Source organism: Mercenaria mercenaria, chromosome 10 (assembly GCF_021730395.1).
Source record: "Mercenaria mercenaria strain notata chromosome 10, MADL_Memer_1, whole genome shotgun sequence".
Taxonomy (NCBI): domain Eukaryota; kingdom Metazoa; phylum Mollusca; class Bivalvia; order Venerida; family Veneridae; genus Mercenaria; species Mercenaria mercenaria.
Genome location: NC_069370.1, coordinates 30124925 through 30142905, shown reverse-complemented (window position 1 = coordinate 30142905; position 17981 = coordinate 30124925). Strand labels below are relative to the sequence as shown.

The 17981-nt window shown below is 36.9% G+C and overlaps 2 protein-coding genes across 4 annotated transcripts in view; both read left to right on the top strand.

Moving 5' to 3' along the window:
• LOC123559542 (low-density lipoprotein receptor-related protein 4-like) overlaps positions 1 to 1063 on the top strand; it is a 57958-nt gene extending 56895 nt beyond the window's left edge. For both annotated transcript variants that reach the window (XM_053552581.1, XM_045351452.2), the window contains exon 27: positions 82 to 1063. In XM_053552581.1, coding sequence (XP_053408556.1) covers positions 82 to 344 — 263 coding nt within the window. In that variant the 3' untranslated portion in view covers positions 345 to 1063. The remainder of the gene's footprint in view (positions 1 to 81) is intronic.
• Positions 893 to 17791, top strand: LOC123560853 (probable G-protein coupled receptor 156). Of its 2 annotated transcripts, none has more exons than XM_053552589.1 (8): positions 893 to 990; positions 3741 to 3903; positions 8496 to 8631; positions 12600 to 12707; positions 13627 to 13749; positions 14407 to 14754; positions 15694 to 15879; positions 16678 to 17791. In XM_053552589.1, exons 2-8 carry the CDS (start codon positions 3794 to 3796, stop codon positions 17680 to 17682), a joined length of 2016 nt encoding a protein of 671 aa, XP_053408564.1. In that variant the 5' UTR covers positions 893 to 990; positions 3741 to 3793; the 3' UTR covers positions 17683 to 17791. The 2 variants fall into 2 exon arrangements, with proteins under 2 accessions (XP_053408564.1, XP_053408563.1); XM_053552588.1 differs by lacking the exon at positions 893 to 990 and adding an exon at positions 1215 to 3464.
• The last annotated feature ends 190 nt before the right edge of the window (positions 17792 to 17981 follow it).

The window sequence follows — 17981 nt, the reverse complement described above, 5'->3', positions numbered from 1 at the left end:
AATTTTTTCGAAAATTAGCAAATAAATTTTTGATTGAGGTGTTTAATAACAAACATTTAGCTGTACTTTCATGTTTTTCAGCTGGATATTTTGGGGGCGGCGCGGGAAGCCGCGAGGGCGGAAGTGGAGGAGGAGGGGGTTGGAGCAGACTTCTTGTCCCAATTCCTGCGAAAGAGCTGGTTACGGTCACCGTAGGACAGTCTGGCTTCCCGTCGTACGGAAATCCAGCACCAGGGCTTGTGGTGGTCATGTGGGGCGATTACCGTATAGACGATTACGCGAAATCTTACGACGTCATCAAGGAATGTATTCTTGGGAATGAAGATGAACTTTTGCTAGACTGAACTGCTAAAACTTTGTAAAATATGCTGAGAAAAACATCTCTTTTTTCCTAACATACTCGCGAACATTTTTGTCAGTCTAGCAGTTGTGTACAAATTATGCGTTAACTTCTTTTCCATAATGTTATGTTATTGTCTTCAGTACTGTTTGCTCTATTAGGGCATTGTTTTTAATCATTAAACCTCTCTGCTTTTAGTTAAATTGGGATTGTAAGTTTTATTTAAGTAATTGATTTCATCCTGTATTGACCCTTTATGATGTACGTGTACGCTTGTATGTGCCTATCAACCAAGTTTTCATTTGTGATAATTTTTTAAAGTTTTCGTTGAAAAAAGACAGAATGCCAGGTATTTGGAAAAATCAATCCTTTTAATTATTAAGAAGATTAAAACAATGTTTTTCAAATTTCCGTGCTCAATCCACCCATAAGAAAGTATTTGCTCCACTTACATCAACAATGGCGTGTTTAACGAGCCCATGATTCGCGCCCGATCGTGTTTCTTAATGGCACAATAGGGCAGTTCAACTAGAAAATAGATAATGTAAGGAAAAACAATCGGTGATTTCTTTTCATGATTTCAGTTTCGTTTGAATAGTTTGAGTATTAACACTACTATTATAAGGAAGTATGTAGAGGAATGTACCGTTGTGAGTACTCTTGAAATTATTTTTTACATATATTTCACTTTTGATACTGAATCAGTAAAATATCAATACTTGTTCCCGTTTTTTATCTGATTTTCCGTAAAACATCTGCGTATGAAACGTTCATATTTATTTAAATCAGATTCGTATATTTCAAAAGAGTTCTACACGAAACTTTAACAAGTGGCCTATATTATGTCATAAACTCTCGGGACAGTTAGCATTTGAATGATAAGGATTTTTTTTACATGTACTTCGATAAAATATAATTATGTGTATTTCATGACAGCTGTTCTGAAATCTTTAAAGACAGAAAAGGAAAAAAAAACATTGAGATATATTAAATAATTATATTAATTTATTGACCTGTCCGCAGACTTTAACACTCTGACATACTGAAAGGGTATGTCGATATCAATGCCTATGCAATGACTTAAAAAAGAACATAAATCCGTATTATTTAACTTAGCAGTTTAATTTTTAATTAATTTAAGATTTATATATAACGTTAAGTGGAAACACGTTAAATCGACAACCCCCCTTTGAATTTTTGGTATACAGTTATGTTAAACATAAACAAAATTTGAACTATTGTATCTGAATAACAGAATTAAGATATTTACATTACGTGATAATTTGGTAAAATTGGAAATTAAATGATTTTTAATTTGTCGGAAATCTTCTAAGGATTATGGTTTACAATTACCTTGTATACATTGTTGATAGTTCTCAGCTGGGTACACACATCCAGGGGCGGAACGAGCATATTAAAGCAGAATGGGCAGCGCATTAATTTCAATGTATTCATTTAGCAGTTTTGCTCTTCTTTAAGTAACTTAAGAACAGAAAATTCTAAATGTGTAATATTCTGTTGAACTCTCGCTGTTTTTTATTTTTTTTTTTTGTTTTTAAATTATGGCAACAACTAAGGTGGGGCTTCCATGGCGGAGTGGTTAAGGTCGTTTACCTCTGTGGGTTCCAGCCCTTCAGGCTCGGATCGTCATGTCGGAACCCAGCCAGCTTGCGCGTGAAATATCGAAAGTTCACCCCAGGTGCCCGCCCTTACCTAAAATACAGTAAAGAAGATCACCAGAGATCGTTCAACCTCATTTAAAGCTGGAAAAGTCTCTATATGGTCTAACCTGTGTCCGTCGGTTAAACTTAAAACCAAACAACCAAACAAAAATCACTGCATCAATTAAAAGCCCTTGATCCTAGATTTTACTGAATGCTGGCTACGCCCCTGTCTAGCTCTTAAAGTGGCACTGGTATTAGAATTATTCTCGTGTGATACTTCAAATGTATATAAGAACTTAATTTTAAACAGAAAGATTCTATTTAATTAAGAGTTAAATTTTCAACCGTGTTGCGTGCTAATTGATCAGTTAATTGAATATTTAAAGCGTGTTCAAATAATTTATAAAATATGGATAGTTTAGTAGTTTAGGTTAACATGGACAATTGGTCCGTTACACGTAAAGGACCACTAAAATACTTCGGTGAGAGAAAACACTGTAATTATGTCATTCATGTTCATTTAGTGTGCATTTGTAAAAAAAAAAAAAAGACGATTCTTTGTTGAAGTCAGATGTCTTTCACTTTCTGCTGTTTTTTAGTTTTTTTATTAAAACGCTGGTCTGCAATGTGTGAACCTTTTTAACATTACGAATCACACTTAATATGGACAAAATCATGTCTTTCTTTCATTACCTTTGATTGTCTGATTTTTATGTCATGAATAATTTTGAAATGTTTACATTCTACATATTTTGCCGTATGCAATGAAAAACTTACGAAAATACAAAAAAATTATTAAAGACTAACTATCACGATAATTATTGATTTATTAACGATCTTAAGGCGATAGTTAGTGATGATACCTATTTAATGATGGACGTCCGATTTTGGATAGGTAAGGACAGCAGGACAATGCAAATAATTGAGATTGTTTATTTTATTACATCTTTATTATACGAGGAATGTGTTGAAAGTATACATTACTGCAGAGATAACAATCTTTTATTTTGTTTAAAGATGACCTCTGGATTCCAAAGTCATCATTTATCTGATTCGATCTTTTTAGTTTAAAACTGCAAAATGTACATGTAAGATGAAACACGGATCAGAATCAATTTTGTGATGATGATGTACATAAAATGATAGTGATCGTGTACTCGACTTTTCATGTTTCATTAAAACATGTAACTATTTTATGACTAAAGTTGCATGAATTTTTAATAATCTGATCTTGAAACGAAGATCATTAACTAGTGTATTCAAAAATAAAATCTGAAGGGAGCGGAAATTCATTTTAACGGAATAGATATGTACTAAAAAAATTTGTTAATGGAAATTAATTATAAGTTATTTGGAATGGTGTGTGATACTTATCAATGGCATGCATCGTGCCATGAATCTTTATTGTGTGTCAGTAATTCCCAGCAAGAAGGAATTTACCAATGTCGGATTTGAAAAATGTAAGTACAGTTAACGCGTATTATTTATCATTATTTTTTAGGGGCCGGGGGTGCTGACACGTGATACAATGCCAGTATAACATATTTACAAATTTGATTATAAAAATTCGTCATAGAAGAAAAATGAATGCAAACACTTGAATTCATAAGGCAATTATTGAAGTTACACATCTAAAGTCAGTCGAAAATTTGAAGAATTAAAAAAAAAAATCGGCCAGACATCTACATTATTTTTTCTTTAAAACTGACCATTTGGAGGTGTGTTTTTTTTTTCAGACGGTCGCGCTCATGTGAAATTACCGCATCTAGACTAGAGCTGCAGAAACAATATGGTGGCTTTGAGTCTCGGGACGTTTGTAGTTGCGTGCGCATGTGCAACTCTTGGACTGATGATCTCTCTTAGTTTTCTTGTCTTTCATATCTACCATCGACAGAATAAGTAAGTATGCGAGCAGATATACAACACAACTTTCAAATACTCCTTTCATTCTATCAAAATTGAGTTTGATATAATTATCCCCTCGACAAAGCTGACAGCCAGTGTAGGGGTCAGAATTCTGTATAGATATTTCTCATCATGTATAAAACTGCAAAATAATGATGAAATTCAAAATAGTCTTGTCATATCCACCCACATGTGTTTATATTATAAATGTAAACCAGAGCTTCACAGTTTTGTGAGGCATGGGTTATAATCTATCCTATTGCCTGCAATCATTATATGTAATTGACCTGCAATGAGAGGAAGTATTTTAGCTAATTCTACCGTTTCAATTCTTTTCCTCTTGTATGTACATTTGTTAGTTGTCATGCATAAATGTACATTATGAAACAAATATGTTTAAATTAATCGGTAATATCTAAGCATCGAGAAGTTGGCACTGACATCGAAGATCGGAAATCGAAATTAAATTTCTAGCCAGCTTTAAATTTCGAGCCAGCTCGAAGATCGAAATTCAACATTGAATATCAATTTCGTGTTAGCTTTGAACTTCTAGCCAGCTCGAAGATCGAAATTCAACATAGAATTTCGAGCTGGAATTGAATTTCGAGCCAGCTCGAAGATCGAAATTCAGATTTTTTCAAAAAGTTGAATTTCGAGCTGGGGTTGAATTTCGAGCCAGCTCGAAGATCGAAATTCAGATTTTGAAAAAGTTGAATTTCGAGCTGGGGTTGAATTTCGAGCCAGCTCGAAGATCGAAATTCAAATTATCAAAAAGTTGAATTTCGAGCTGAGGTTGAATTTCGAGCCAGCTCAAAGATCGAAATTCAGATTTTGAAAAAGTTGAATTTCGAGCTGGGGTTGAATTTCGAGCCAGCTCGAAGATCGAAATTCACATTTTTTCAAAAAGTTGAATTTCGAGCTTGGGTTGAATTTCGAGCCAGCTCGAAGATCGAAATTCAGATTTTGAAAAAGTTGAATTTCGAGCTGGGGTTGAAAATCGAGCCAGCTCGAAGATCGAAATTCAGATTTTGAAAAAGTTGAATTTCGAGCTGGGGTTGAATTTCGAGCCAGCTCGAAGATCGAAATTCAGATTTTTTCAAAAAGTTGAATTTCGAGCTGGGGTTGAATTTCGAGCCAGCTCGAAGATCGAAATTCAGATTTTGAAAAAGTTGAATTTCGAGCTGGGGTTGAATTTCGAGCCAGCTCGAAGATCGAAATTCAGATTTTGAAAAAGTTGAATTTCGAGCTGGGGTTGAATTTCGAGCCAGCTCGAAGATCGAAATTCAAATTATCAAAAAGTTGAATTTCGAGCTGAGGTTGAATTTCGAGCCAGCTCAAAGATCGAAATTCAGATTTTGAAAAAGTTGAATTTCGAGCTGGGGTTGAATTTCGAGCCAGCTCGAAGATCGAAATTCACATTTTTTCAAAAAGTTGAATTTCGAGCTTGGGTTGAATTTCGAGCCAGCTCGAAGATCGAAATTCAGATTTTGAAAAAGTTGAATTTCGAGCTGGGGTTGAATTTCGAGCCAGCTCGACGATCGAAATTCAGATTTTGAAAAAGTTGAATTTCGAGCCAGCTCGAAGATCGAAATTCAGATTTTGAAAAAGTTAAATTTCGAGCTGGGGTTGAATTTCGAGCCAGCTCGAAGATCGAAATTCAGATTTTGAAAAAGTTGAATTTCGAGCTGGGGTTGAATTTCGAGCCAGCTCGAAGATCGAAATTCAAATTATCAAAAAGTTGAATTTCGAGCTGGGGTTGAATTTCGAGCCAGCTCGAAGATCGAAATTCAGATTTTGAAAAAGTTGAATTTCAAGCTGGGGTTGAATTTCGAGCCAGCTCGAAGATCGAAATTCAGATTTTCAAAAAAGTTGAATTTTGAGCTGGGGTTGAATTTCGAGCCAGCTCGAAGATCGAAATTCAGATTTTGCAAAAGTTGAATTTCGAGCTGGGGTTGAATTTCGAGCCAGCTCGAAGATCGAAATTCAAATTATCAAAAAAGTTGAATTTCGAGCTGGGGTTGAATTTCGAGCCAGCTCGAAGATCGAAATTCAGATTTTGAAAAAAGTTGAATTTCGAGCTGGGGTTGAATTTCGAGCCAGCTCGAAGATCGAAATTCAAATTATCATAAAGTTGAATATCGAGCTGGGGTTGAATTTCGAGCCAACTCGAAAGTCGATATTCAGATTTTTTCAAAAAGTTGAATTCCGAGCTTGGGTTGAATTTCGAGCCAGCTCGAAGATCGATATTCAGATTTTGAAAAAGTTGAATTTCGAGCTGGGGTTGAATTTCGAGCCAGCTCGAAGATCGAAAGTCAGATTTTGAAAAAGTTGAATTTCGAGCTGGGGTTGAATTTCGAGCCAGCTCGAAGATCGAAATTCAGATTTTGAAATTCAACCCCAGCTCGAAATTCAACTTTTACAAAATCTGAATTTCGATCTTCGAGCTGGCTCGAAATTCAACCCCAGCTCGAAATTCAACTTTTTGATAATTTGAATTTCGATCTTCGAGCTGGCTCGAAATTCAACCCCAGCTCGAAATTCATTTTTTCAAAATCTGAATTTCGATCTTCGAGCTGGCTCGAAATTCAACCCCAGCTCGAAATTCAACCTTAGCTCGAAATTCAACTTTTTGATAATTTGAATTTCGATCTTCGAGCTGGCTCGAAATTCAACCCCAGCTCGAAATTCATTTTTTCAAAATCTGAATTTCGATCTTCGAGCTGGCTCGAAATTCAACCCCAGCTCGAAATTCAACTTTTTGATAATTTGAATTTCGATCTTCGAGCTGGCTCGAAATTCAACCCCAGCTCGAAATTCATTTTTTCAACATCTGAATTTCGATCTTCGAGCTGGCTCGAAATTCAACCCCAGCTCGAAATTCAACTTTTTGATTATTTGAATTTCGATCTTCGAGCTGGCTCGAAATTCAACCCCAGCTCGAAATTCATTTTTTCAAAATCAGAATTTCGATCTTCGAGCTGGCTCGAAATTCAACCCCAGCTCGAAATTCAACTTTTTGATAATTTGAATTTCGATCTTGGAACTGGCTTGAAATTCAACCCCAGCTCGAAATTCAACTTTTACAAAATCTGAATTTCGATCTTCGAGCTGCTCGAAATTCAACCCCAGCTCGAAATTCAACTTTTTCAAAATCTGAATTTCGATCTTCGAGCTGGCTCGAAATTCAACCCCAGCTCGAAATTCAACTTTTACAAAATCTGAATTTCGATCTTCGAGCTGGCTCGAAATTCAACCCCAGCTCGAAATTCAACTATTTCAAAATCTGAATTTCGATCTTCGAGCTGGCTCGAAATTCAACCCCAGCTCGAAATTCAACTTTTTGATAATTTGAATTTCGATCTTCGAGCTGGCTCGAAATTCAACCCCAGCTCGAAATTCAACTTTTACAAAATCTGAATTTCGATCTTCGAGCTTGCTCGAAATTCAACCCCAGCTCGAAATTCAACTTTTACAAAATCTGAATTTCGATCTTCGAGCTGCTCGAAATTCAACCCCAGCTCGAAATTCAACTTTTTCAAAATCTGAATTTTGATCGTCGAGCTGGCTCGAAATTCAACCCCAGCTCGAAATTCAACTTTTACAAAATCTGAATTTCGATCTTCGAGCTGGCTCGAAATTCAACCCCAGCTCGAAATTCAACTTTTTCAAAATCTGAATTTCGATCTTCGAGCTGGCTCGAAATTCAACCCCAGCTCGAAATTCAACTTTTTGATAATTTGAATTTCGATCTTCGAGCTGGCTCGAAATTTAACCCCAGCTCGAAATTCAACTTTTACAAAATCTGAATTTCGATCTTCGAGCTGGCTCGAAATTCAACCCCAGCTCGAAATTCAACTTTTTCAAAATCTGAATTTCGATCTTCGAGCTGGCTCGAAATTCAACCCCAGCTCGAAATTCAACTTTTACAAAATCTGAATTTCGATCTTCGAGCTGGCTCGAAATTCAACCCCAGCTCGAAATTCAACTTTTTCAAAATCTGAATTTCGATCTTCGAGCTGGCTCGAAATTATACCCTAGCTCGAAATTCAACTTTTTCTTTAAATCTGAATTTCGATCTTCGAACTGGCTCGAAATTCAACCCCAGCTCGATATTCAAGTTTTAGTAAATCTGAATTTCGATCTTCGAGCTGGCTCGAAATTCAACCCGAGCTCGAAATTCAACTTTAAATCTGAATTTCGATCTTCGAGCTGGCTCGAAATTCAACCCCAGCTCGATATTCAAGTTTTAGAAAATCTGAATTTCGATCTTCGAGCTGGCTCGAAATTCAACCCCAGCTCGAAATTTTGTGTTGAATTTCGATCTTCGAGCTGGCTAGAAGTTAAAAGCTAGCACGAAATTGATATTCAATGTTGAATTTCGATCTTCGATGCTAGCTCGAAATTTAAAGCTGGCTAGAAATTTAATTTCGATTTTCGATCTTCGATGTCAGAGCCATCTTCTCGATGCTTAATATCTACCTGTGTACACAGCCTCATGGGCGACACTTTCATATACATGATGTAGACGCAAGGTTGTTTGAGGAAACGTTCTTCTAAGTAACTCGGGATTTTCATCTTTTTTACAGAATTGTAAAGATGTCTAGTCCATACATGAACATGGTCACAAGTTCTGGCGCCATGTTACTGAGTGCTGTCTGCTTTTTGTACGGCCTTGACTTCATTCTAGAACAGAGACAATGGACGCGTACAGTAATGTGTCAGGTATTTTAACTTTAAATTTTTTCTCAGATTTTCCCCGAGCAATGCTGGCTGTCAGACTATCGCAGCCATATCTGAAAGTTACACAAGATTTAAAAAAATAAATTCATGTAAAAAAGCTACATATAACAGATTTGGGCCATAACTCGCTGAAGTCTTAAATTTTACATGGAGACGGTACTTTCAAATAAGAATGTACAGTCGTATTAAACAGGACCTGTGTAGGGCCACATTCGTAACAGATCGCATTTGTAACAGGTGTTACAAATGCGATCGCATATGTAACACGTGTTACAAATGAGATCGCATACGTAACAGAAATCAAGCACATATGTAACAATTTATGTGACGAATGTGATCGATGCCGATTTTTGATGTGACATCTGATCACATTTGTCACATGTCATTTTCAATCGGAAAAATGAACAAAAAAGTGCATTTTTACATCTGAAACACATTTGTAACATGTTTTAGCTCACTTGTACGAAGTGACAAAGTAAGCTATTGCGATGATCCCTCCGTTCACATTTTTCTTGCGAATATGACAGAGACAACATTTATCATTTGATTTTGACGAAACTTGCACAGAACTTAATATAGATCTATATCTCGGTTCCTTTCGAAAACCAGCCATATCACCTTATTCGTCTAGGAGTTATGGCCCCTGGAATGGCAATAATTACTGATTTTAGCCTTGTGAACCCGATTAAGACCACATGTTTTGTTATTTTGACTCAATATACATACAACTTGTATATCTATAAGATCTCGGTTCCTTTCAAAGACAACCGTATTGCACCATTTATTTGACTTCGAGTAACGGCCCCTGATTTGGTAAAAAATGCTCTTGTGAACACAGTGGAGACTACATTTATCATTTGATTTTCATTAAACTTATATAGGATCTCACTTCCTTGAACACAATAGAGGCCATATTTATTATTTCATTTTGACCAAACTTGTAGAGAAGTTATATATCCATAACATCTCGGTTCATTACCAAAACCAGCTATATAGCAACATTTTTGCTGGAGTTATGGCCCCTTAAATGACAAAATTTGCTGATTTTAGCATTGTGAACATGACAGAGATCACATTTATGATTTGATTATGACCAAGCTTGCCTAGAAATTATATACCGTAGAAATTATATATCTTTTTTCCTCGAAGAGTAGCCATATCACGCTATTTGTCTTAAGAATTATGACCCCTAAAATGGCAAAATCGCAGATTTAATAACATGTATAGTGTAGTATTACTCATGTGAGCGATAGTGGGCCATGACGACACTCTTGTTGATAGAGGGATTTTCCGGTTAGGTTAATATCTTGGTACTGGTTGGTTATCTGGCAATTAAACTTGGCAAGAATACCGAACGGTTGTTCATAGTACCTCATGTACATATCACTTATAAATTTCCCATATAGGTTTTGGTTTGTAAGATTTCATTTTTATTAAATGCATGAATACATGTATATGAATATGTATGATTAAAGGGGAATACACCACATGCAATCCCTGTTCAACTTTTATAATCGGCAATTCGCTGGTTGTATCGCTTCAACAACAAATAAAGTGCACTCGAAAATCAAGATCAAGGCAGTCTCAACTAGCATAGAAAGTCTTGTTAAAGCTGAACACTGGGTATATATACATCTACGTATACTTAAAAATAGTGCCTAGCTTGACTATTCGAGGACTGCTAATGGCTATTGTTCTGATCCTGATGTCGTCGGTGTCCGCGGGTTCGCTGCAAGATAGGTGTTTCGTTTTCGTTTTGTTTATCTTTGTCAATTCGCATTACATTAAATATAAAAAAACTTAAACTGACGACAAATGAAATATGTCCAACTTAAAACCGTGACGTGAACTTTATTGGATTATATTTACTATGAGAGTTTTCTTGCCAGGCCTGGTGTCTGCATTCGTTTGGAAACACTCTTATTTTGAATCTCTATAGGAACGGCACGAGTAACTCTATCGGTGAAGCTGGTGCAGTGGACAGTTTTGCAGATTACGAAACCGGTGGAGCGGGTTGAATTCCTAGTCAGGGCCGGAATTTCCAGAGATATTGTGTCTCTCATCCACCCAGTTAATACCTTACGTGTATAGGTGCGTTTTACCAAACCTGTAAACGAACATATGAGTGTAAACTCGTATATGAGCCAGGGTATAATTTCAATTGAAATTAATGGGAAGCACTTACCATCGACTAGAGTGTCGAGGGACACACGTTCGAGACCGGGTGAAAACTACTCGTATCTGTTGCTATTTTCGCCACTCAGTGCTGTTTCAAGCTGGGACGTTGTCGGTTACTAATATAAAGATACTGTTGTACTGATTTTAATATTACTGACATTTTTATTAGCATTATCAGCATCTTGGACTGGTCCGTTCTAAGATCAATGGTAAGATTAACTGCCCGAAACTGTATTACCTTAATACTGTTGAAAACAGGCGCTCTGAATCCAACAAACAAAGATAATATTCATCAAAACCATTCTACAGGGTCCCAACATTTGAGACGTTTGCAGTAATAGGTGTAATATGATCACTACAGATTGTCAATAAATGGTGGTTATTTGTACCAAAGTATTTGGAAATCTGACTAAAGCGAGTTATGATCCGGGCACAAACATAATATATTACAACAAAATCACAAAACAAATCTAAGTTCAAAGCTGTAAACTTGATCTTGGATATATACATGTAGCAACAAGGATCATGATCTCAACACACCTTCTGTCCATGCTGATCATTTGTACCAAATAATATGAAAATCTGACTATGAATGGGCAAGTTATACCAAGGACATGAACTTATATATATAACTGCACGAACGCACAGCCTCCACTATTTCACGGCGGGATTATAATAAAAGAAGGCCTATTACATGTACCTCACAGACGGACTCGGTGGGGTGAGGGTAATTAGAAAAATAAGGTGTATTTTCTTAAAATCCCATAGACATTAGTTCGCAGCACAAGGTCGGGCCCTCCTAGACTTAAGGCTAACGACTCCGTCCATGACAAGTTGTATATAATTTGTCCCGTGACATAGCAGCTTCCTGTTTGTCAACCAACTTGAAACAGCTCTGGATGACGAAAGACAGCTACAAATGTATGTCGCCACCGGGATCGAACCAGTGATCTGGGCATGTGGGTCTACATTTTAGCAAGTCGAGGTAACAGTAGAAGTAGCTGAAGTTGTAATCATATTAAAGTGGTAGTGGCTGTGGATGCAGAAATGATTATAAAAAATGAGCCACGTCACGGAAAAATTGGCATTCGGACATTTTCGTGAATTTCCGAAAAGTCTATATTTAGGCTGACCTGTGCATTTATGCATCTGAATCAGGGTCAGAAAATTTCATATTCAGGTAGAATAAGCCTTCTTTGAAATAACAGCGAACGGTGTGGGCCATGATCAGACTGCGCGCACTGGTTGCAAAGCCTCGAAGACTCCCGAAGGCCCGTTTTCTAATGATGCGGCTCAAATAATTTTATGATGTCATTGACCTCGACGACGACGACGCTAACTTGTGATATGCTTATGGCAGTCATTTAATGATGTTGCGATGACAACCAACTCATTGAACATTTGCAGTTTAAAACTCAACATGATACTTATGTGCTACTCATGTCAACCCCCATGTTGGACAAACACATTCGTAACACATTTTACCTGTTACGAATGCGATCGCATACGTATGAAATCTGTTACAAATGCGATCTGTTACAAATGTGGCCCTACAACCTGTGTTGATGATACATATGAAAAGCAAACACCGCATACAAAAGCTATATATATATATATAAATTTGCGACTACTTCAGTTTCTTAGTAAATAAATCTTTCTCAAGCAACAGTTAACAAAAAAACAACAACAACGAAAACATACAGTTTTCTCAGGGACGTTGATGACCCACACACTGACACAGGTTTCACTGTATTTCAAACTTTCTGTTTCAGGTTCGTGTGTGGGTTATAGTTACTTCCATCACTCTTATACTCGGGCCACTATGCACCAAGGCGTGGAGGGTTCATAGCATCTTTAAATATGGTTTTGCCAAAAAAGTGGTAAGAGATGCTTTTTGAAATCTTACAAAATAGTATTATTCGCATTTATTTGAATTTCAAATTTACGGTGTTCTGTCAGGGCCATCTATGTTTCACCACCTCGCCTGTGGATCTGTAAGCTTGGACAAGATTACAGGACTACACTGTGAAGACGCGAGAACTCCATTCGCTGACGTGAGAACATGTGATGTGATGCAAGAAATTTAAGGAACTCAAATGTCAGTATTTAATACAGATTTTTCCTGGTTTGCGGTTTTCATTTTTCTCTTATTATCGGTGTACATAATTCAAAACTTGAACAGATGGGCTTTTGAAATCTTTCTTTAGTTGAAGTAAAAATATCAGTGGGGCAGGCTATCAAAACTTAGAGCATTGATTCAGTATACCGGCCGATCTAGAGTTCACTCATAACTCAACGGTTTATATAGTTAGTCCATTTGATTTTTAAGCTGTATATGTTGTCTTAAAAGGGGATTCGGAGTTTTGTAGAAAGATGGTGAGCTTAAAGACCCACGACAGCCTAGTGACCTACTTTCTCCTCCCACATGAAGTTCGTGAAAGTCATTTTGCATTTTGACAGATGGACAGTTTCGGCCCTACCAGAATAAATGTGCCTTTACAATTTCATTTGCAAACTTATTCAGCCAGTCTCTAATCTACGTTCAAAAACATAGATAAATAACTACCTTACACTGACTGTAGAAAAACGTGTGGCCTAAACATAGCTTAATATATCAAATACTGTGCATAATGCTAAATTCATTCAATCAAATGTTTACACATTAAACACATTGCCTTGGCCTGATATATATCACAGTCAAGTTGTTAGTAGATACGTGTATTTTTCATTACCATCATGGAAATACAAAAGAATACAGTTATTCTGTGGCGCCTCTGTAACGAAGTATTTTTTCTTTAGGTAATAAAAGATTCAAAACTTCTAACCATCATAGGCGGCCTTCTGTTAGTCGATGTGACACTGTTGTCACTGTGGCAGACCATTGACCCTGTGTCTTCTAAAACAAAGATTTTTGCTGAAACGGTAAGTGCAGTGAAGGAGATATTTATGTCGAAGCGTTTGTAACATCAAGATTTCTGTTTCGGTATAGCATAAAGAAGTTTAGGTTAAAAATATGAATTATTGAAACAAACTTCTTTAAGTTCATTATATTTTCAAGTTACCACCCAAATATAAAATTATCACTTCAAAGGATGAGTTTCGAACGAATTTTTGAAATCGAAGCTGTTTTAATTCAAAAGTATTCAGATGTGTTTGCTCTTAATAAGTTACTTTACTAATTGTGCCGCGCCATGAGAAAACCAACATAGTGGCTTTGCGACCAGCATGGATCCAGACGCATCCGTGCAGTCTGGTCAGGATCCATGCTGTCCGCTTTCAAAGCCTATTGCAATGAGAGGAACCGTTAGCGAACAGCATGGATCCTGACCAGACTGCGCGGATGCGCAGGCTGGTCTGGATCCATGCTGGTCGCAAAGCCACTATGTTGGTTTTCTCATGGCGCGGCTCAATTGATGAATTTAGATAGCAATTCTAGAATTTGGGCTGGTTTATGACAAAGAAGTTAAAAAACATATTCGCATGGCTCATTTGTTTGCAGCATGTACTGTGAGCCTTTATGACTTTTCCAAGCGATAAAATAAAACAGGCATTCAAGTCGTGTATTGTTTTTTATTCCAGGTTATCGAAAATGAAAATTTCGCCGTAAAGATGTTCAATAACACGGAAAGTATTCAAGAATGTACTTGTGAAAAACTCCCAGTATGGGTTATCGTTTTAACTTTATGGAAGATAACTCTGATGATCTCTTGTCTGATATTTGGTTGGAAAACAAAGGCAGTTACCGTCCCTTGCCTTAATGACGCTGCCAACACGTTTGCCGCAATATTTGTTAGTATTATTATAACTTTCTGTGCCATCATGACAATCACGTCACTCCGTCGGAACCCGGATGCATCGCATATAATAGTGACAATGGCGATTGCGACTTGCATCATCCTGTTTCAGATTATTTTATTCTTGCCAAAGGTTTGTAGTTTCTTTTCTTAATTTATCATTTTTGTTATTTTTTCTAGAAAATACCTATTTCACAAGCGCTCTTCAAAACACGTCTCAAAAGATTGAATATGCGTCAGCCCTCCGACTTATATATTCTTTTAATGCTGAAAGATAAAATTATAATGCGCGTTCTGAAAAGTGCCAAAAAACTGAAAGCAAATGTTAAGAAATGATATCGGTTCAGACTGAACATTTGGGGGAAGTTCGTGAAAGACAAACATTTTTAGCTTTTTGTAGATGCTAGTCATCCGAATGCAATTCTGTAAAATCATTTAATTTCGTGGGCATGAAATTTCGTGGTTTTTGTCAAAACGGCAATTTCGTGGGGATGTAAATTCGTGGATTTCAACTTTTGAACATAAAATGAATGGGAATTTTACTTCTTCGTTGGGATTAAATTTCGTGTATTGGCCCAACCACGAAATCCAAGAAAATTAGTCCCCCACGGATATTAATGATTTCACAGTATTACATGTGCCATCATCATCGCCTTCATGTCGACATGTCCGAATGCAATATTATATTTGTCATTACAATGTAATATAAGATTTGTCCACAAAAACAAGAAAAGTGTTTGTTTTGTTTTTGTTGGGTTTAATGTCACATCGACACAATTATAGGTCACATGGCGATTTCCAGCTTTTCATGGTGAAGGAAGAAACCAGGTGCCATAATCGTCATTCATGCTTACACGTATAGCATGCATACAGGAATAGAAAACCAGTGTTAAGAATTCATTTTCTACGAGAAATGATATTTATAACTAATACGGTCACAATGTCAACTAAAGTATTAAATACAACTATAATTGTAACAGGCAATTCCATTGGCTGTTTCGTTGGAAGTGTACTAACCCTTTATTTATATATTAATATTCCAAGATGTGACAGTTGCATTTTCTTTAATCAGGTACAATACTGGTGGAAAACGCCCGACGATACTTCTCCAAGAATTTCGACAGCGTCTTTGAGAGAAATAGCTAGTGCCGATATCCCGCCTTTCCATTTAGGGGACGAGAACGCAAACACTTACCCTGACGACGGACTTCTCAATATCGTAGAGGAAAATAAGGCACTAAAGGAATCATTACTCGAGGTAAGAAGCTCTGTGAAAAATTAGACGGTAAAAATCATTTCTTGAGGTAAGTGCATCATCTCAATATGTGAAAAATTAGACGATAAAAATCATTTCTTCAGGTAAGTGCATCATCTCAATATGAGAAAAATTAGACGATAAAAATCATTTCTTGAGGTAAGTGCATCATCTCAATTCCATAGAGGAAAAATAGGCGATAAAAGAATCATTACTTGAGGTAAGAGGTTCTTTAACCCGAATATCGTAGAGGAAAATAAGGCACTAAAGGAATCATTCCTCGAGGTAAGAAGCTCTGAGGAAAATTAGACGATAAAAATCATTTATAATAGTGCATCATCTCACTATCGTAGAGGAAAATTAGGCGAGGAATCATTACTTGAGGTAAGAGATTCTTTAACCTAAATATCGTTGAGGAAACTAGGCAATAGATGAATCATAACTCGAGGTAAGAGCATTATCTCAATATCGTGGAGGAAAATATGGCGATAAAAGAATCATCACTGACTTAGTTGTTGGGACTTAGCCAATATTCATACTGAATTCACTATAGAAGCATACTATTTGTTGGGGCTTTTTGCTCATATTTCTCTAGTACCAATTTAAATTATTTTGGTTGCGTAAAGCTACTAAAAAGCACGTTAGTCTTCATGTACCAGTATGAGAAGATTGCTAATAAGTACGGTCCTAATAATGAACCACAATCCAGCAGTTACTTCCCTTCGCTGTTGTTTGAGACTGTGATTTTGGGATTATTATTTCCTTGTGACCAAAGCATGAACTGGTTTACTACCTTTACAGAAAGAAGGGATGATAACGGCGTTACAAAGCCACTTAGACCACGCCAAAGAGAAATTAACCAAGCTTCCGACTGACTTGGAAACAAAAGAGGGCATTCCTCCAGATTTAGATGCATCTTCGGGTATTTACGACATATTACGATCACCCGAGCAACTTCCGGATAGAAGTGGACTCTATCGTGTTGAAGGAACTCCAAGAAGTGCGCAAAGCGAGGAAATCAATGACGTTACCGGAAGTCAAAATGAATCGGATGATCCTCGACATCACAATAATTTGAAATACGTAGAGTCTCAAAGTTTTCAAAGTATTGACAGTAGACGAAGTTTTGTAGCTGAATTTACTGATATAAGAAATTCTATTGAGACTGAACTTGACAGTGCTACATTCATCAATTCGGATCTACGTAATTCCTTGTCGGCGGATATGGAGAGGCCGTACAGCGAAACAGAGTGGCTATATGAATCAAATGCGGCACCTGAGCTTGCAGGGTCGATTGTTCAATCATACAATCTTGGTGATAACCAAGAAACGTTTTCTTTCATTCAGTCACGTCTACCGCGGGAAAACAGTGTATTTCAAGTTAAACGGTCTCGTCGATCGAGTATATCGTCGGCAATGTCAATGCCGTCGTCGGAAAATGTATCTACCAGAAGTGCTGAAGTAGACAATGTTTCGTTTGAAGTCACTCCTTCAATGTCACGTGACTCGGCAACTCCAAACTCTCAGCAACACGCGGCCATTCTGAGATACTATTCTTACAGACATTTGGATGATGGGTTTAAACGCTTTCAGACGTACCGTGTAAATAGGGACGTTCGACCGCCTAGTTTTAAATTTAAATTCCGGCGAAATATGCCAAATAACTCTTTCAGAACTAGGGGCTCAGCCTCTGTAAATGCAAAGGTGCAGGAAAACGCACCTGCAATATACTCCGTGCCAAACATTATTCAAAAGCCCCCAAGAGTGTTTAAAAACGCGGACTGGCCAAAAGATTCTTTTGTCTAAATTATCCAATGATTTCATAAAAGAATGCAATTAATAGGGCAATGATCTCCATATACTATTTGTGATATTTGTTATGATTTGAAATTTATTAAATAAAATGTATCATCAATACTATCTTGCTCTGAAAATGAGGTTTAACCTGTTTGTCTAGGCTTACTCTGTGATACGCCCCTTTTAGTTATGCCTGCCTCAATTCACTGTAAATCGTATCTAATATATTAGATTGTATTTTTGCAAGGAGTATTAACTTATTAGAGGTTTAATATAAAACACATTTGAGCCGCGCCATGAGAAAACCA